Source organism: Podarcis liolepis (genome assembly GCF_965112155.1).
Source record: "Podarcis liolepis genome assembly, chromosome: 11".
In the NCBI taxonomy this organism is placed as follows: domain Eukaryota; kingdom Metazoa; phylum Chordata; class Lepidosauria; order Squamata; family Lacertidae; genus Podarcis; species Podarcis liolepis.
In genome coordinates, this window is record NC_139565.1 from 24,501,377 (window position 1) to 24,522,451 (window position 21,075).

The 21,075-nt window shown below is 39.6% G+C and overlaps 1 protein-coding gene across 1 annotated transcript in view; it reads left to right on the top strand.

Moving 5' to 3' along the window:
• FBXL17 (F-box and leucine rich repeat protein 17) overlaps positions 1-21,075 on the top strand; it is a 145,373-nt gene that overhangs the window by 88,730 nt on the left and 35,568 nt on the right. The window contains exon 7 of the mRNA XM_083464511.1: positions 1,572-1,648. Coding sequence (XP_083320637.1) covers positions 1,572-1,648 — 77 coding nt within the window. The remainder of the gene's footprint in view (positions 1-1,571; positions 1,649-21,075) is intronic.

Below are 21,075 nucleotides of genomic sequence, written 5' to 3' on the forward strand. Positions count from 1 at the left end.
CATGTAGAACAGACAATTATTTTCTGTAATTCAAGATCCTTTTGAATCCATTTGATAGCTTGTGGCTTACACAGTTTAATTAGTTAACATTCACCCAGATTCAAGTCTGAATATAAGGAAGAAACATCTTGGGGAAAATGCACAAATTGTAATGCACAATAGACAGCATCAACCTTTGATTTTAAAATATTTATTTTAGCATTTAAATTGTTGTGCTCAGTGCATAAAAAAACAGGAAGGCATGAATATAATCGAATTGCTAAAGTGTTCAAATGCACCAAAGTGGAAGTGGTGTTCTTAAATGTTTACTGCTACATTTTGGCAGGAGAAGAATGAGCGTGTGTGATATTCTTTCTATACTTTATTGCTCTGCTACATAGTGACATTCAATGCTTTGCATTTGAGGCGCGTTGCAGTCCCATGCAATGTAATAGTTAGCTTGTAAGTATGCATGGTACTATATTTCTGAGACTTGATAACTGTGCTGATCAGGGTGAAAGGCAGTGTTGTGCAGAACTGGAAATAGGGTTCTTGTTCTTACATTTAATGTTACAAATTTTAGTAACTCTATGTGTATATGTTTTGATATGATATCTTTTGGTTTACAGCTTTGGGAGCAATATTTCCTCTTCTATATGTGCCAGTTGGCTTGTAAAAAAGTTCAAACCACTCTTACTTGTGTGGTTTTCAAGATAGAAACGTGGAAACTTTGTGGAGAATTTGGAATAGGGGCAATACATGATTGTTACATGTTGCAGCTGTTGAATTATAAGCTGAGCACCTTGTTAATAAATTCATAGTGTTTCTTCTGAAACAAGCAAACATTGGCATTTCTAAAATGTATAACATAAAGGAAATGGTTCACACAATGGAATTTTAATTGTGTTTACTCCTATGTTTTTGTTTTTATAAGTTTCAAGAAAAGTCTACAAAATGTAATAATAATAAACACAATTCTATAATTCTCTTACAAACTAACAAACACTTTGGAACTCAAATCTCCATTCTAATTAATGCATGTTTCTGTAGCTAAACATTTATGCTCAAGTAGTGGGTGATATTTCATGCTTGGATGTTTGCTGACGTCTGTAATAATCACTTTGGACATACAGCAATGAATCAAGGTACCTAATTTGTAATTATTGTGAGTAGTATCTGAAGTTCCATTAAAATTGTAAACTGCATTATAATAGTATCTCAAAGTTAGATGAAGGTTAAAATACTTTATGATTATTGTTTTTAATCTAACTCTGTTACAAATATTGTGTTACTATTCAACATTTTGTTAACAGTCTGAAATATTTGTATATTTCAAAATTAAGAACACAGGACTGAATGATGCAAGTCCTTTATGTTGTCAAAATTTCTGTTTTCTATCTTGCTGAAATGATCAGAATCTCTCGGACTGAAAAGTAAGGCTGTAATGTATTCTGAAATAGCCTCATATACACACACAACAAATTAAAAGTTTGATTTCTCAATTAGTAATTTACATTCTAAAAATATGGTAGCCATTGGTCTCTCATTACTGTATGTAAGCATTCATTAATCAAGATCTCTATGTATTCCAGATGTGTAGAAGTCATTGCTAAAGAAGGGCAGAACTTGAAAGAACTTTATTTGGTGTCCTGTAAGATCACAGACTATGGTATGTAATATTCATTTTTAAAACACATTTATGCCATCAAGAAGAGTTAATTGTAGTTGATATTTTTAGATTTCTCCATTCTGAAAAGTTTGAAGAAATGTTCATCATAAATATGTAGCTTCAAAACTTATTTGTAAGCAATTGCAACATAATCTATTGGTCACAGTCACTGCCCACTATGGTGCGATGTATTGCATTTCTATTAAAATGATAGTAATTATGTCTAAATTTGCAACTATCTTAATGATAATAATACATGCACATTTTATGCAAATTGGTATCCTCTTTTCTCTTTTTTTGAGATTTAGTTTCTCTTTCAGGCAATGTGTAAGTTGCCACTGTATTTGTTGTGAGCTTCCAGGCAACCGGTGGTTTTAAACTACAAGCCTGCCTTTGCTTTCATCTGTGAGTCCCCATATGTTGTTAAACTACAAATCCCATCACCCCCAGCTAGCAAGGCCAGAGCTCAGGGATGATAGGAGTTGTAGTCCAACAACATCTAGGGACCCACGGGTTGAGAACCGCTAAGCACTTCCATATCTAGTTGCAGTGGCTTCCAGTGATCAAACAATAAAAATAACTGGCTTTTCAATAGAGCATTGTGCTAAATCATAGCTAAGCTTTCTTAACTAGGATTTGGTGTAATGTCTCAATTAATTCATTGTTCAACTAAACACATCTTTGACATATTTAAGGCAGCTTCAAGCATTACATAGCAAGCTTGAAACATGGTGTGGGGCCGCTATCCAGTCATGTTATGTGTGTATTCATGTTTAAATTGAATATGACTCAGATAAGTAACACTTGGGGAGAAAAATGGGAAAAGCAGCTAAGTGGTCTAAGAGTTTGAATTTATTTTCCATGGTTTGTATAGATAGTTTTTTTGCATGGGAAGGGGGGGATTTAGAGACTTCAGAGTTTAGTGCTTTTATAAAAGAACTGTATGGGAAACAACCAAGCTAACATTTTCTGTACTTAAAAGATGAGTGTAAAGTATTAAATATGGTTTTGGATCACACAACCAACTAGGTTTAAGTTTAGTTGGATTGACTTGCACACTTTCCAGCTAAGCTCTGATTTTGGGACAGGCTGTCAAGAAGTCAAGCCGTATCTTTATTCAGATATATGCATGTTAAAAACTATAATATAAATATTGACTTCCAGAAATAATACTGTTGACCGTCCTGCAAAAGACAGAAAATAATGTAACTTTTATTTGTAAGTCTTAGGATATCTAGTATGACAGATAAAGAGTAGTCACCCAAGTCAGCCTGTAAATCACATAAATCATCCTTTAAAAAAGAAAGTTATATTAAAACTTTGTTGACAATATTCTTAACAATCACTCATGCAAAAAGAACATTTTCTACCATCTGCCAGCACTATATGTAATTCATAACTATCAGAAATCAATTTTCTTTAAATAACTTCAAAGAATACTCCTGATGTCATGAAAATTCCAGGCAATTTTCTTTGAGAGTTGGTTTGGAATGCCACTGTGCATCTCAAAGCCCCATATAGTGAGGTAAATTACAGCAATAGCATATTTCTCAACTATAAGAATTGCAGATCTTTTGTCTCATGGTACATTATGGAGGATTTTCAATTTGAGAAAGACAGTTAAGCCGAACTTTTAATTTATTTGATAAATGTAAAATGATGCACTGCCCCCGTTATCAGCACCTTCTTCGCCCACTAAGTAAGTATACAGGGAAATAGCAGGTTGGAAGAAAGTGTGCTTTGAATGTGGCTTGTCACTATGCCCCAAACTAGAGCACCATATGCTCTTACCTATATTTTACAATCCATTGCAGAAGTCCCATATATGCCTCCCTGTTTAAAGGCATCTATTGCCTTCATTTAAATTCCTCTAAAGTGATTTTTTGCTCTCCTCTGATGTTTTATTTTGCTTCCTGGATAGCAAACTGTGGGAAACGACATATTTGAAAACGCAACATTAAATGCTAACTTAACATTTCATCCTCTTAAAACTAAAGTGTTGTTCCCCAGGGTCCTAGAATCTATTAACAACTCTTTCATATATATAAAAAATCAAAGTATATTTTTACTACAAAAACCAAGCAGTTGCTTCATCTTTGGGGGGGGGATCAGTGACCTCTATTTACTTTATTGTATTTTAGTTATTAGGTTTGTATCCAACTATTCATCCAAATATAGAATACTTCAAATCTATTCAAAGGTACGATATCATCTGTTGGTGTGTGGGGTCCATATGGGGTTGTTTCCGCTGGTCTCTGGCACTTGACATAATTACAGGCAAGTGTCCAGATTTCTCCCTGCAGGAGGAGGGGTAGAAAGAGTTGAAGATGAATTCCAGAGCTGGTTGATAGTGAAGATACCAACTCACAAAAGCAACTCCTTCTGCTTGCCTATCCAATTGCTCTGTAGTCAGAGACCACAGATAAAGCACAACCTGTAAATAAAAGTTCAGGTACTTGGCAGAAGCCTCCTGGATCACATTAAAACATGTTCCCTAATTCCTGAGGAATGTCATACACCAATTGTCAAACTGGATTCCCTAACATCACCTTTAGGAACTGACCCCTAAGGAAAGACTGGGAACAGTGCTCCCCAGAGCCATCCCTGGCCAGACAGTCCAGAAGTCTATGGTGGTCAACAGACTGGAAGCTGCTGAGAGGTCCAGCAAACCCATCAGGGACTTACTCCCCCTGCCTAGTTTGCTATGAGATCTCTGTAAAGCCAGGTAACTTGTTTGCCACAACTGGACAGGATGTTCAGGAGCAATTATGTCAAACTTCCTGGTCGTTTCCCCATCCTAGAGACTGATAAGTGCTTTGACAGAATCATCAAGTGACAAAATAGGAAACTTCCCCAAGGCATCCAGAAAACTGTTGGGATCCACCTTACTTCTTTTTAGTAGGTCCTCTCTCCTGTGGAAGTTAGGAGTTCCTGCAATTCTCAACTCAACATATAGTAAGGCTATGAAGCATCTGCCTGGAAGTGGAAATCACTCAGCACCATCAATCTGGGAGATACCATGCCCAAGACTACCCAGCTAGCTCAATTAGGGTGACTGTTGGGCAGCAGAGTCCCCATTCTGTTGGCAGCTGTCCTCACAAACAAAAAACTTAATACTGGTAGATAGCTGAAGAGGGCACCTCATCTGAAGAATGGAATTACAGTAGGTCTGAACAACTCTACTCGTCTTAGATAGCACTGAATGGAGAAACCTCACAGATATACTGATTTTGTTAAAATAATATAAATATCATAGTACTAGGAACAGCCACCTCTTTGCTAACCCCCTTCCTGCACCCCTTCCCCCACACCTCTTCCCTTTACACCTGACCCCAAACCCCTCACTTTACACCTCACCCATCCCTTGCCTATCTCCACCCCAAGCCCCACCTCTGTTTAAAGGTGGAGGAGCTCAGAGAGGAGCTAGTCCCCTCCATTTTTAGTGTGTCACAGGGTGGCTCCATTTTTTTTATGCCTTGCACCTGAGCAACTGCCACACCTTCCAACTTGACTGTCGGCAGTCCCCGTCACCTTCTTGCTTCCTTCCCCATCTGGCCCATTCCCGATTGGTGCGTTTGTGACCAGCACACTGAGTGTTGTTTCCTCTCGTTCAGCCAGGAGTCCCTCAGGCAGTTGCCAGCAGTAGCAGTCTGTCATGGAGGGTCATGTCATTGTGGCTCTTCCTTGTCACGCCAGTCAGCCAGCCACTTTCCCCAGCTAGGGTGCTCCAGGCTTTGGTGGGGGTGCCATCCTAGGGGCTCCGGTGGCTCTCAGGTTCTTGCCCCCTGGCCACCTGCCCTTGTTCAGTTGTGCTCGTGGTGCTTGTAAGCTCTTGGTGGCAGCTTAACCTGCCGTTGTCTCCATTGCTGCCGCTGCCTGTTAAATGCTGCTGTAGCGGTAGGGAGCCCGCCTGCTTTGTTCACGCTCCCTCCTTCCTGCTGTTCTGGCGGCATGCTGGAGTTGGTGCGGCCACGCAAATAGCAGAGCGTCACAACAACTTTACATTTTTATTATTTATATAGGAAAATAATAATTGTTAAACAGATAATGCAAAATAAAAAGTAAACTTGCTTTTACAGTATGCAGATGTTGAAAACCCATTCACTAACTGATCGTCATGTCAGCTTTTCAATTAAAAATCCTTTTCCAAATGAGAAGTGCAAATTGCCTCTTTGTATATTACGACTTGTGGCAGCAAGTCTAACCACAAGTGCATTTGTATTTCTATTTTTCTGCCTATTGCCACTTGTGAGTCTAGTAGGCTCAGTTATTGTGATCCAGAAACCTTGCCTTTCAGGACTAAGCAGCATCCGTGAATTGCCATTTCATCTTGCTGAACTGAAGCTGCAGAACTCAACTTAGTGCCTTTAAAAAAATAAATAAATCCAAAGTAATTTAAATGTATGTATTCTAGTTCTTCCATAAGTCAAGTGGAATGATTCTAGTTTTTGAAATGTCAGGGATCTTTTTGACCTAACTAAGCTAATGGCATACTTTATTTGCAATTCTCTTTCATCCAGTGCCCTATTCTTGCTTATTTATTAACTGTACATACTGAAATACATTGCATCTAATTACAAAATGCCAAGAGCTCATAAGAAATGCTTCCATAAATATGTAACCACTTGGGCCTTAGTACACAAAAAAGAGAATATTTCAAGCAGAAGATATGTGGCCAATTTCTATAATAAAGAAAATAGGTCCTGAGATTCAGCAGTGTCTTTGAGAAAATAAAGTGGCTTGAAAACTGTAAAATTACAAGAGCACAGATTTCTTTTGAAAAGCTAAATATTTGTAAGACTAAACATTTCTAAAATCCTGTGTGCCTAACCTAATTAACCTGGGTAGTCTTTTCTATTTGACTATATATGTGGTTTGTCAAAGAGTAAATGGTGTAATGATCTCAGGCAGGCAAGCAAGCCCTGATAAGAACTAATGAGACTCTGGCAGTTTTATGGCATGTTTATTTACAATTTACATCCTTAGTGCAGTTCCAAGCCTGCCGCTCTTAGCTACGAGTTGGTCACTCTGAGTCTCCGTCCCTTTTGCAGCACGAAGGGTGCCAAAGTCCATCCATTCCTCTCTTGTACTTCCATTGCATTTTAACCCTTTCAGCTCTTCTGGTTTGGGGAGAAGGTGGGTGAACTCCCCCTCCCCGCTATCAAACAAAGATCCCGATAACCGCTGCCTACCTCCTGGTTGCATAGCAACCCTCTCAATGTCATCTACCTCCTTCCCTCCCTCTGCCTGTGAGCTTTCCAAGTCTGCTGCTCTATCTGAGTCTGGGAACTCTTGATGAAGGGGGGCTGAACTAACCCACTCCTGCTCTGTCTGTGGCTGCAATCCCTCGCCTCTAGAGTCAGACTCTGTCTCCCTTTGTACTGGCATTCCTTCCTCTTCAGAGTCAGACTCTTCCCAGGCATTCAATTCAGCCATGTCCCTGACAAATGGTAAGTTAGGTGTAATGTAGGGTTGCCATATTTCAAAAAGTGAAAATCCAGACACATGGACGAATCCCAGCTATGTCTGGGAAATTCCAGACATTATGACAGTCTTAGTGTAATGACAAAAGTGTAGGACTTGCACCAGAAATCAAATGCCTCTCAGTCATGAACACACTAACCTTGTGCTGTAAGGTTTGGGGGATAAAATGAGATCCCTCCAGATGTGAAATTTTGAAGCTGGGGCGGGGCAGGGGGACAAGTTTCAATCTCTCTTCTCTCCCCGGCAGATTTTTCATAATTTTTCATGAAATTTTAAATGAAAACAATTTGAGTACTGTTTAACTATAAATAAAACCTACAAGAAGTTGACAGAAGATAAAATATACAAGTATTGATAAAAATTAAAAACAAGTTTTGAAAAATTCAAAAAAGATTTAATCTAAAATTACAGATTAAAACACCTGCCAACTTTTACACGTCCAAGTAGATTTGCCTAAACAAAAAAAGTTTATCGCAGGTGTCAGGAAGAGTACAGTGAAGGCAATTGCTTGATGTCAATAGGCAGGGACTCAGAAAGTACAGATGCTATTGTGCTTAAAGAAGCTATTTCTTACAAATGTGGGACAGTTATGTGGCACTTTTAAAAAGTGCCATTTCCGCAGATTGTTTTGTTATCAGTGAACATTTCCTACTGCTATTGTTCTGTTCTGAGTTGTAATTTTTGCTTATACTTTTATTGATTTTGAATTTGTTAGCCACCTTGTGCTCTTTAGAAAAGGCAGTGCAAAGCCATCTTATAGATAAATGAATTTCCTCTGGATGGAAGATCTGGTTTCCGTCCTGCGTAGTCTTAAATTGAGGTACAGTTGTGCCTCGCAAGACGAAAAGAATTCGTTCCGCAAGTCTTTTCGTCTTGCAAAGTTTTTCGTCTTGCGAAGCACGGTCCGTCGCAACTGCGCCTCTTCAAGCGGCTTTTAAAAAAAAGCGCAAAACGTTTTCGTCTTGTGAAGCAAGCCCATAGGGAAATTCGTCTAGCGAAGCAACGCAAAACTGAAAAACCCTTTCGTCTAGCGAGTTTTTCGTCTTGCGGGGCACCACTGTACTAACAGGCCACTCCCAGACCTGTTGTACTTCAGGGATGAAATAATGCCTGTAAAATCAGACCATTTGTTTGAAAGAGAGGGGGAGATACTTTAAAATTAATAATCCTCTAAATACAATCAGCTGTTTCACAGATGCTGGGTGTAAGTTATGATTGTGTCAGCGCCTTTTATTTATCTGGATTTTTCAGCCCTACCAGATTCCTGAAGGTTTTTGATTGTTCCATTAATGTTGTCGTTTTTGTGTTATCAGCTCTACAACTGTTTTCACTTTGTTTCATGAAGCAACACAATATTAATTTGCTCAATTTACATGAAGATTCAATAGGTTTAAATAAATATCTGTACTTTTGAAGTCTGAACTGCACAATGTGTTTCTGAGCGGTATTTTCAGCTTTATGGTTTGGTGCCTATTAGGAGTACTTTTAACAGCACATTTTAGAATACATTTTAATACATAGACACTTACAAATGTTTGCCTGTTCACTTTCTTTCATAATTGTTATTTACCTAGAAACATAGAGTAACAAATATTTCATTACTTCAAAATAAAAATGCTGAAATTTGTTCCTTCCCCATCATGCACTCACTGTTTTATCTTTACAATGTTAGTGTAGTGATCAGCTAAGCTTCATTTTACTAACTGGATGTTAATGTTGTAAATATTCAACAGCAGAATGATATTTTTGTACTAAGGTACTTCTATTGGCCTTTTGTATAAGTGAACTTGCAATGCCTTATACGATTGAGTCATACTGCTTCACAGCAGTTGGCTGGAGTAGATGGCTTTTTAGTCCCTTCCAATTCTGTAACTTCTTTTCATGTACTTGAAATAACTGGCCATGCATACTGTTATAATAGCTTGAGAATCTGGGAGCTTGAGCTAGATAATTTCATTTATTATTCAAATAAACTATTACTTCCCAAAGACAGTGTCTACCATAGCTGTACAGGTTTGGCTCTTAGCAAAGAGCAGAATCCTCATGACTGAAGGAATCCTCATTGAGCAACTGAAAAAGAGACTGCTTTTCTTTACAGCTATTTTTCCTCTATGTTGTTTTTAAGATCATAAAGATTTTAGCTGCAACTGTGTGGTAGACATCTGGAGCATTACGTTCCTACATACTGGTGTTGGCATGTGAGGCCATCATTTATAATTGTTTCCAAAGATATTGATGAGACATGATAAACATCTTAAATCTGTTAATCCTCTAGGATTAGCTGCAGCCAAGTTTGTTTTAGCAAAAAGTGTGTCCTCATGAGTGAAACAACCTTAGAGTTTGAAAGGCAGACACTTCTGTGTTGTTGAAAAGATCATAATTGTTTGTATCCTTTGCACTAGAGCAGTGTTTCCCAAACGTTTTTGGGCAACGGCACACCTGTTTACTGAAAAAAAATCTCGCGGCACACCACCATTAAAGCCCCGCCCTGTGACGTCAGCGCGCAGCGTCACGCCGGGAGGGACGCACAAAAGTGAAAGTTTTTTCCCTCGGCAGCTCCTCGAAAGGCTTCTCTCAGCTGCGCTCAATCCGCCTCGGAGAGGATTTCCCCTCCGGTCCCATGCGTTCGTTTGGGGCATCGCTCCGGCTGCTCCCTCTCCCGCCGCGCAGGAGCGATGCCTCTCTCTGGCTCTCCCTCCGCGCAGGCTGAGGGAGGGAGGGAGGGGCGCGTGTGACCCGTCTCTGCTGGGAGACCAAACCCAGCGAGGCAGAGTCGCGCCGAGGCGCCCAGGCAGCGCTGCCGGCTGCGAGGAGGAGCGCCAGGCAGCAGCAGGAGGCGCGGCCTCTCCTCGCCGCCGCCGCCCCGCCTCTCGCCGCCCGACTCGCCCGCCTCCCTCCAGGCATCTCGCGGCACACGAGGCAACGTCTCACGGCACACTCGTGTGCCGCGGAACACCGGTTGGGAAACACTGCACTAGAGCACTGTTTCCCAAACTTGAGTCTCCAGCTGTTTCTGAACTACAACTCCCTTCATTGCTAGCTAGCAGGATCAGTGGTCAGGGATGATGGGAACTGTAGTCCAAAAACAGCTGGAGACCCAAGTTTGGGAAACACTGCAGTAGATCATCAGTTTGAACTTCATTGGAATAATGGAATTAAGATAAATGTGAAAGCAATAAAGTTAAACTTATTTGTTTACTTGGCCCAGTTATTTCACACACTGCTTTTTGCACGCACAATTTTTTTACTGGCACTCAAATGGGCTACTTGTCTGAGCACAGTAACATGTAAACTAATTTTAATTGCAGAGACTTCTGCGATCTGTTAGATGTATATTGAGACTTTGCTTGCCGCTGCCGCTATTTGTGAACTTCCACTTCCGTATGCTACTGTTTAATGGAAGCCTAAAATAAATAAGTGGTTACAGCATCCTAGAAAACTGTTGAGTTGTATCCAGTTATGTCCCTCCTTTCACAAGAAGGGTTTTTGGTTCAGTTGAGCCTTCTGTGAACAGAGGAGAGGAAAAGCTTTTACAAACTCACCCATTCACTCTGCTGCACCCCTCCAAACCTGCACTAAGGGGTTGGGAGACCTTTTGGAACAGGAAGTAGCACATGGGAGTACAGAAGAAGCAGAAATTCTTGAAAATCATCTCCCTTCTACTTCCATTCACTGAAACCTCTGCTGGAGCAATGAACCTTCCACGGTGGAAGGACATCATTGAAATCAAGCCTTCATTTCACTGATAATGTAGGGACTTCTGCAGCATGGGTTTTTTAAGACAAAAGCTCATCAGTTCTACAATAAACACTCATTTTCTTTATAATCTTCCTTGTATTGTACCTTTTTAGTTAGCTTCTGGGTGAAAATATATAAATGGTTATACTTACTTCCACAAAGACTGTACTTCTTAGTCAGGCTGATGATCAGCTTCACTTATGGTATTCAAAGCACATTTAGAGTGCATGCCTTGGGGATGGGAGGCAAGTGTCTCTTGCATTTCTAAAAGCGCTATCCTTTACATATCTATGCAAGAACAGCAGCCATTGAGTTCAGTGGAACTTATTTCTTGATAAATGTGTATAAAGCCATATCCATATATTTAAAATACATGAAGAAGTTGACTAGGTAACTGGCCTATCCTACTAGCATATTTTGTTTTTGCTTATTATAATGAAAATAGAAATAATAATGTACAGGCAGCAACAACCAAAATTGATTGTTACATTCTATCAGCAGAATCCAAGAGTTTTGTTTCTAATGGAGTGAAAAGGCAAAATAAAAAAGTTAACATAACTGTTCGTTTTCCTTAAATATATTCACAGTACTAAAGCATCACACTGCACATCTGTGCAGTGATATAATATCCACTGTAATGGCAGTTTTGGATATCTAAAGACTAAAGTTGAGTTCTCTTTTTATTAGACAATATACTCCCTAACTTATTTTAACTCTTTCTATAATTCATTATTGAAGTACAACAACTGACACACATTGAAATGTATACCCTTAGTAGGCTACCAGCTAATTTGATTAGGAATATTATTGTTGGACTCTTAGCTCTCATCAGTAAAACTTGCTTCTTGAATTTATTGATTTACAACCATCTCTCCACAATATACAAGGGTTTCTAAGTTAATAAATTAATAAATTCAGAAAGAGGTATTTCATTATAAGGACATATACTTTTTGATTGGTATCATTTAACTTGTTGGCTGCAGAGCAGTTCCCATAAAGCACTAGTTTAGCCCTATTCTTATCTGATGAAATCTCAGTATTCCAAGGATGCTGGCGCTGTACCAGAAAAAGTCCTCTAATATGGAGAGGTCGTTTAATGACAAGCAGAGGTTTCCTACACCTTAGCTAGGTATGTCTGTAAGCTCATCTGTTCAACTCACACCCCTCCCAACTCTCATGTGAGGCTTCAGTTCTATTAATCTTGAATATCCTGGGAGTATAAGAAGCATAAACTTCTGGATACTTCTTGGTGAGCATAGAAGAGCTTCTTATTGCTATTAATTTCATCAAGAGATGAAAACAGAACATAGTGCAATAAAAAAATTGTATATGTCTATAGTTAAGGCAAAGCAGTGCTAATTGCTGTTGGCTGCTGAAATGAAAACACATTTGACTACCTTTGTAAAGAAAAAAACGAGAACTGGTAAAGTAAGTCTATTTCATCAGTTGCCTAAACAAATAATAGTAAGAAAGCAGGTTTGCTGAGGCTGTGAATAAAGTACTGCTTCACCGAAGAGATGTGGATCTTTGCGCTGTGTGCAAAAAATGTACTGTATTGTTGCATAGAAACCATGAAAGCTATTTTTCCACTCTTCACTGGGGGGGGGGGGAGCCACTGGGCAATAGTGATAGTTTTTCCACACCGCTCTGACCCCAAGTAAGTCTCTGTGAAATCATTTTTTAGACAAAAAGGGAGAAGTGACGATGCATGCAAGGTATTGCTGCATTAGTCTTTTCCAATTAGGTGAGCTGACCTGCCGAGTGACTGATCTAGAAAGAAGAATGGTTGCAGCTTACAACACGATCCAAGCAGAACAGTCAGAACAAACTATTGTAAAACAGTTTTGCTGAATATATTAGTTAAAGAAAAGGGAGCACTAGGATAGAGGTTGCAAAATGGGGAAAGAGTCACAGAAACAAATTACATAGATGGTAAAGCTGTTGGAGGGCAATGAGGGATGGACTCTATATTCTTCAAAGAAAATAGCTTCCTGAAGTTTTGATTTAAAATCATAGCTGGGTTTATTTGCAGGCTTCTCAGAAAATACCTCTGGGACAACAGAGCAGTTCCTGATTTAAAATAAAAAATAACAATTGACAGTGGGGCAAAAACAGTTTAATAGCTGGAGAGAAATGACTTGAGCAAAAGAAATAACTTGAGCAATAAAAGCAGTTCTGTTCAGCTCCATTTCTGAATTTCACAGAGTCAACGAAGAAAATAAGTTTTAATATGGCAAATTTCCTTGTGATTATATCAAGTAAGTGACTGGGAATTGTTATTGTGCTGCAAAAGGCTAGCATGGCGCTCCCTTCTGGGTTTTATTGAGGAATAGAAATTTGTAAACTCCATAGCTAGATAATTGCCACCAAAACCAAGTTAGGGATACAGTTTACATTAAAATTTGGTTGGAAGAAAAAGGTATACATTTTTGAAAATAATGTTCCTTCTTAAATGTCATGGATTGTTGAAATACCATTCCAGTTTTCATCTCCCATTTTTCCTTATCTACCTCCTTGCCTTCCTCCAGAGTCTGCCATCCTGGGTGTGAGCTGGAAGACACCAAGGGAGTCATGGCACTCCTGTAGACAATGTAATGTGTCAAACTCAATACATCTTACAATAATGTTGTTGTTGTTTAGTCGTTTAGTCGTGTTCAACTCTTCGTGACCCCATGGACCAGAGCACGCCAGGCACTCCTTCTTACAATAATAGATTTGCATTATTTCGTTTCAGATAGCCATGTAAAACACTGGAAAACAGTGAAATCGGTAGAGCTTGTTTCTAAGTAGATAAGTTATACTTTGCACTTTTAGAAGACACCTTGGAAATTGGAATGGAGTTTAAACCTGTTTTTAGAAGGACCTAGAGCAGGAATGTGTATCCAGATGTTGATACTACAGTGCCCATCATCCCTGACCGTTGATCATGCTGGCTAGGGCAGTGTTTCCCAACCGGTGTTCCGCGGCACACTACTGTGCCGTGAGACATTGGCTGGTGTGCCGTGGGAGGGAGGCGGGCGAGTCGGGCGGTGAGAGGCGGCGGCGGCGAGGATCCGCGTCGAGCCGGGGGCAGCTCCGCGGTGGTGGTGCCGAGCGGCGGGGCAGCGCGTGCAAAAGGGAGGAGCGCGAGACAGCGGAGGAGGAGGAGGCCGGCATGTCCGGGCAGCAGCAGCAACAACAGCAGCAGCAACTCCCAGCGACGGCTCCTCAAGCCCCGCCGCCGCCCCCTCCTCCGCCCGCTATCGCCGCCACCACCACAACAGCCGCCGCCGCCTCAGTTGCCGCCGTCCCTCAGTCCCTCGCTCTGCTGCCTCCTCCCACCCCCAAAGCTTGGAGGTTCCCCGGCAAGGGGGAGGGAAAAAACTTTCACTTTCGTGCGTCCCTCCCGGCGTGACGCTGCGCGCTGACGTCACGGGGCGGGGCTTTAATGGTGGTGTGCCGCGAGATTTTTTTCAGTAAACAGGTGTGCCGTTGCCCAAAAAAGTTTGGGAAACACTGGGCTAGGGCAAGTTGGAGATAAAGTTCAGCAGCAACAGGAAGATCACATCTTGCCCACTGAGTGTCTCATGCTTAAACCCACATTTCCCATGTGGAGTCCCAACTGAGAAAACCTGTGCTTTCCAGGGCTGATGACTGTGGTATGTTCAATCTGGGCCACTCCTCTCTGTTGCCATCTCAACATATTGGGTTTTTTAAAAAATGTGTGGGTCATCTTACACACTTGGGGTTATTGCAGAGAAGCTGCAGAGTGTGCCCTTTCCCACACTTGAGACTAGATCAATTTATTTCCTAGTACAGAGACTCTAGTAAGCTAGGGCATCATAGGAATACAAGAAAAGAAATTACATGGTAGTCATTGAATATTATTAACGGTATCCCTTAAGGGTGTGGTTGTAATACGTAGTGAATAACTATTCACTGGTACACTTCAAAAGGAAGTTCATTCCAGTAGCAATTGATGTTAAGACTTATCCGTCTGTATGCTTGTAGGGGGGCTGAGATTTTAGGCTAGCAGCTTTGGTGTGTGGATAGATGCTTGCTATAATCTCATTTCCATTCTAATTATACATTTTTATCTTCCTTAATATGAGCCTCTTTCAGTAATAAATTGAGCTCTGATAGTACTGTGTGACTTGAGGGATTTTGAGATAAACAAGCTAATAGTAGGTGCTTCTGAGTCAGCAAATCCTCAGTACAGAAATACTGAAAGGCCCTTGAGGCTCAAAATATGCTAATGTTTTAATGAGAGAAAACAGAGGCAAGTAGAGCATGCCTGTTGCATTGTGTGGTTAGGGCCCTGAGACCCAGTTGAGCACATCTGGAGTGACTTATATCAATTTTAGGATGGACAGGGCTGCAATTGCTGGAGTGGAAGGTTACAGTTAGCAGATACAATGCCTAGCATTCTCTCATTTTGAATCCAGTAGAAATTCACCCTGCTTACTTAATTCTCATTGACTCCAAAACAATAGCCAAAATGCCTTTAAGATTGAGTAAATTATATTTTATCTGAACATTTAAAAAGTCTTTATTGGAGTGAAGAGCATAAACCATCTGAAGCAGAGACTACTCATGAGCAAAGAGACAGAAATGTTACTCAATTACAGAAGAATGAAGATCTTGCTGCTTTTCTAATTGGTTTGTGATATAATGGGTGAAAGCATGAGAGACCAATTTCACAAGATACTTCGAGAGTAGTTTCTAACATGTAATCAAGAAATGACAGGCTTTCAGCAGAAAAGTCAGAGTAGTCTCGGAGGTAATTTTGGAATTGCTTCGCTGTCTGTACTACTTGTACTGAACATCCTCTTAAGACATTTGGCAGGATGCCATATCATCAACCTGATGCCAGGAGTATGAGGGCTAATCATCCTTATTCATAGACTGCTATGAACTTGTATCTCGTCCTTTCAAGAACTCAACTAGGTATTGCAAGAGTGAGGCACTTGCTACTAATTTGGTCAAAGTTTCTGTCATCTTGGTTCTGTTACATGCATATATTGTCAAATCTATTGAACATGGAATGCTAAATTGAAAAAGACCTAGGTAGACATACCGTATTTTTCTGTGTATAAGATGTATAATATGAGCCCTATTTTTTTGAACCCAAAATTAAGAAATCGATAGTTTAAACATCAAACAGAACAACTTCAATATTTTATTAAATATTCCAAGCACCGGTGTGCAAGGGCAGCAGCGGAGTGGCCCCACCCAAGTTGGTTAAACCACAGAGCCTAGGACTTGCCGATCAGAAGGTCGGCGGTTCGAATCCCCGTGATGGGATGAGCTCCTGTTGCTCAGCCCCTGCTCCTGTCAACCTAGCAGTTTGAAAGCACGTCAAAGTGCAAGTAGATAAATAGGTACCGCTCCGGTGGGAAGGTAAACGGTGTTTCCGTGCGCTGCTCTGGTTCGCCAGAAGTGGCTTAGTCATGCTGGCCACATGACCTGGAAGCTGTACTCCAGCTCCCTCGGCCAATAAAGTGAGATGAGCACTGCAACCCCAGAGTCAGCCACGACTGGACCTAATGGTCAGGGGTCCCTTTACCTTTACCTTTACTTAAGCCATTGTTTTAGGTATCAGGAGCAGCCTGCAGGAATTGGTATTTCTCCCTTCCTGTGGCACACATATTTCTACTGACGCTTAAGATTTATGCCCATGCCAATATTTGCCATGGTTAACTGCAATGTACTGTTATCCAAGATTTGAAAAAAAAGGTCTGAGTGTTAAACATGGTTAAAGCTGACGCTTATTTAGATCTGGTGGAGAAAGTAGGGGATTCACAATAGACAATAGAACTAGAGGAATCATGTCAGACCCTTTACCAGTTCCTGATCCTTTAGACCTGGTCCCAGAATTCAGCGGCAATGCCACAGCATATAAACATGCATTTTTTAAATAGTAAAATTCCACCTCTTGGTAGCATTTCATTCACGCTGGTGTGTGAGCTAAAGCATGGGTGAAATTAATATATTATATGTATGAGTTTGCCTCAGCTGAGAATCATTATTACCTTGTGAATATTTTTAATATTATGTATTGTTTAATTAAATACATACTCTGTAATCTGTATATTAGGTTAGGATTTTCATTGGCACATTGTACCTGTCCCAGTGATTTTGAATCCTAGGTATTAGGACTTTAAAACAGTAACCTGAACATTTAACATCTGCATTAGATATATACTGAATTTAATGGAAATGCTGACAGAATCTTAATTGTGAAGATGCTACAGGGCATCACTATTATTCATAGCCTGTTTCAAGTGGTACCTGTAGGCTGTTTGCTGATAATCTATTGCATATGACAGGAAGACAAATTGTGGCCTATTTTTTTAGCACGGCATTATAATTGGTACATGTGCTCATTAAGAATAGTTTATAGAAATGTTGTCCGCAAGGTCCATCAATTAGCCAAGGAGCACTACATTCAGTGCATATCTATTTTATCCTTTTACTTGTGGAATTATTTTTTTTAAAAAAATTATAGTTATATGTGTATGTTTCTGGTTTTGTATCTGTGTCTGCACATTTATACTTATAATGTTTCAGTTTTAATTTTGTTTCAAATAAGAAATGTAGCTTGGACAGATGCTTCACAAAGCCAGAGTCGTATAAAATAGTTTGTGTACTAAGCTTGTTATTTAACCAAGATCATATCCTTAACATATTTTTATCTTTGCCTTCCAACTGGGTAGTGAGTGCTGAAGATTGATTGCTGTTGTCCATCAAAGAAACAAAGCAAATTCCCATTTAGCTTTTTCATGGAGACATTTGTGCCTTTGTATTTCCCATTTAAAGATGGAAAAAATGGTGATCTCTAAAATTATTTGTCTTTATATGGGTTAAAATACATCAAGTATAGGAATAAACCTCTTTACCTGGTATGTCTATTTATTTGAATTTTTAAAAATAAAATCCAGGAATAAATTATAATAAATATGCAGAAATGTGTACATTCTCGTTAATCCAAATATTGGCTTTTCTTGTCCATGCATTAAACTCTAGAGTCACAAACCTCCTATGTCTTCCAAATTTAAGTAAGGATCGTTTCCTATCTCTGTCCCTACAACAGCATGTAATGGGGACCTGATTCTTTAATGTTCTTTTCCACTTCCTTTTTAAACAGAATCATCACATTGTTGAGTTTACCTGCTGCAAGAAGAAAATTTACCAGCAATTCACACAATTGTGTTTTTGTTGTTGTTGTTAGCAATTCCCTTATGCAATTGCCAGCATATAATTGGCAGAGATCAATCTTGCAATGCATTCACCCTTGTGACCTGATTCATTGCTGACATTCAAGCCAATTCATACCCAGCCTTTCACTGGCAAATAGGCATGTTTATTACAAGTCAAAATACAAGTCAGTAAGGACCCAGTGACCAGGCTTTGGGGGGAATATTTCCCATGGCTACCAGAAAGTCCATAGAAATACAGGATTAGGCTTCAGGTGGGGTTACCACAATGTGGAATCATTTTCACAATTAATCTATATCAAAACACCTTTAATGGGACATGTGATGTTTAATGGGACATGTGATGTGATCCTGAAAGGATTCTTAGCATCCAAGGAAGTGAATTTATAAATTAGAAGTTAGTCCCTTCCCCATAAAAATCTATAGACTGATGATTGTACCTTTTTAATAGTTTCAATTAAGAGAATATTTAAACACAATGGGTAATAGCCAAGTAAGTCAGACTCAGAGTAGACCCTGAAATCAATGTACAATATTCAACATTACCCCCCCACACACACTTTAGTTAGGAGTAAACATTAACTTTTATAGTACAAAAAGAAAAGATGTCATTGAGATATTTGCAAGGGACTATTGCTGTTTCTGTTCATTGTTGTGACTTTTCACAGTGGCAATTTCATCCTCGCTTTCATAACTTTTATCGTTTGACTGCATTGCGTAATAACTGTAGGTATCAAGCTGAGACCATTAAACCACGAGGATCTTCACAATTCTGCAGGGCCACTGTGCCTTGGAAAATTGATTTTCTTCCTGAATGTGAAGCAGGGGTCTGAAAAGTTGTTTTATATAAATTGCAAAGGTGCTGTCTGATTTATCTGAATGCAGATTTAGACTTCGAGAAAGTAAATAGAAAGTATTACTGTGCCTTTATCATTCACATGCATAAATGTGTATTCAACAATGCCTCTGCGTTGTACGCAGCATGTGTGATTTGCCTTCCCATCTAATGCTTTTAGCATGAGCTCTGTTTAATGCATAACACATTTCTTTTTGCTTCTCTTGTTTTGTTATTCTGCAAGGTTTCCAGCAAAATGTAAAAGCACTCCTAATACAGCTTGAACACAGAGGGGATAACATGTAGAATTAAGTGTTCATGTAGAAATGGTATAAACAGAATAAAGTATGTTTGCAGCAACTAAATATATGTTAAGCCAGGGATAGCGAACATAGTGCTTTCTAGACATTTTTGAACTATAACATGCATCATCCAGACAATTGAGACCATACTGATGGACGTTGGACTCCACCAAAAAACAGACAAAACAAAAACTTACAAACAGCAAGAAGTTATTAATACAGAGTATCATTGATCTGATGTGATCATACTTATATATTTCCTGCACAGTACTTCTAGCCTCTTTTCTCTCAGCACAGCACAGTAGAACCTAGTGGTAGCACCGTGGTACCCATAAACTGAAACACTAAGGATTGCTTGAGGTTCTCCCTCCTTAGGACTAACAGGAATCAATGCAACACTCCTTTCCCACAGATATATCAAAGCAAATCCAAAGACAGACAGCTTGAAATGCAGTCTAGAAAGCCAAGCACAGAGCATAATATGAGCTTTTTGTTTTGTCTGATGTATAACCACTCCAGATTTAAGCCAGTACAGAGTCAGTATTGCTTGACCCCCCACCTTATTAAGTCAGCTGCAGTGGAACAAACGTAATGGAGCTTCTTTGAGTTACATCAGAGGGAAATTCAGGAATCTAATTTATTACTTTATCAAAGTATATATTTCTTACCAAACCATGATGTTTGTATTTCACTCTCGGTGATGCACCAAGACTTCAGACCTAAGAGATGTGCTGGATTAATTCCAATTCAAACAGGGTAAATGTTGTTTTAAAAGATACTCCTAAAACTTAATTATTTTAAAGCCATGTCAAATATATAAGTGCTTAAAAGGTAATGAATCGGATATTTGAATGAGTCATTCCATCAATTTGTGTAAAGGCTGATGGTAAGTAAAATTACGTTTTAATGGCCTTTTATTTTCTGCACTGAAGTTGATGGCAAAACTCCCATTGACGTCAGTTGCTGCAGGATTAGGCCTTAATTGGTTTGCCTTTGGGAGAAATCAACTGATCTAGCTCTCTGCAAAACTAGCATTCAACCAACCATTCAGTGACTAGTAAATGCACATTTTCTGAAAAGTCTGAACTAATGTCGTAAAGAGTAGACTTCAAATAGGCATTAGCTTAAGTTTCAATATCGAATTGTGTTTACACACCGCATACTGTTAGTTGAGATTTTTTAGTATTGCACTTATGTTCTATGCTTAGATCACATCAGTTTGCTGGTTTGTGGAAACAAATTTTGCTGCACCAACTTTCTGTCAGTAGGAACTATCAATCAACGCTAGATCTGTCAATGTAAAGGTCTGGTAACCAAATATCTGCCCAACTAAGAAATAAGATGTTATTTATTGCTGCTGTTATTATTAATCTGCCCTTCACTTTAAGGTTTTGGGGCAAGTTACAACAATTAAAACACAATACTAAAATCAGTTTTAAACAACTTACAGCCACAGAATTAAGGTGGATCCTAAAAATATAAACATCTCGAGTGTCAAAAGTCAGGTTAAAAAGGTGTATCTTCACCATTTGCCAAATGCTTTAAAATGAAGGTGGCAGATGCACCTCTCTGAGGACAGTGGAATAGTCCATGGGGCCTGCTCTGCCAATATAAACACCCAAAAGTGTCTGTAGGAAAGAAGGTGGGCTTTCAGGTATTTAAGGCCTGAGTTGTTTAAACACTAAACACCTTGAGTTGGGCCTGGAAAAGAACTGGCAACCCGTTGTTTTAAAATAGGTTCTGTGGTGTCTAAACAGAACCCCAGAAGTAATCTGACCACTGTATTTTGGACCAACTGATCTTTCTGAATTATCTAGAAGGGCAGGTTGCACTAATCCAATCTGGAAGTGGCCAGAGCATGGAGTACAGTGG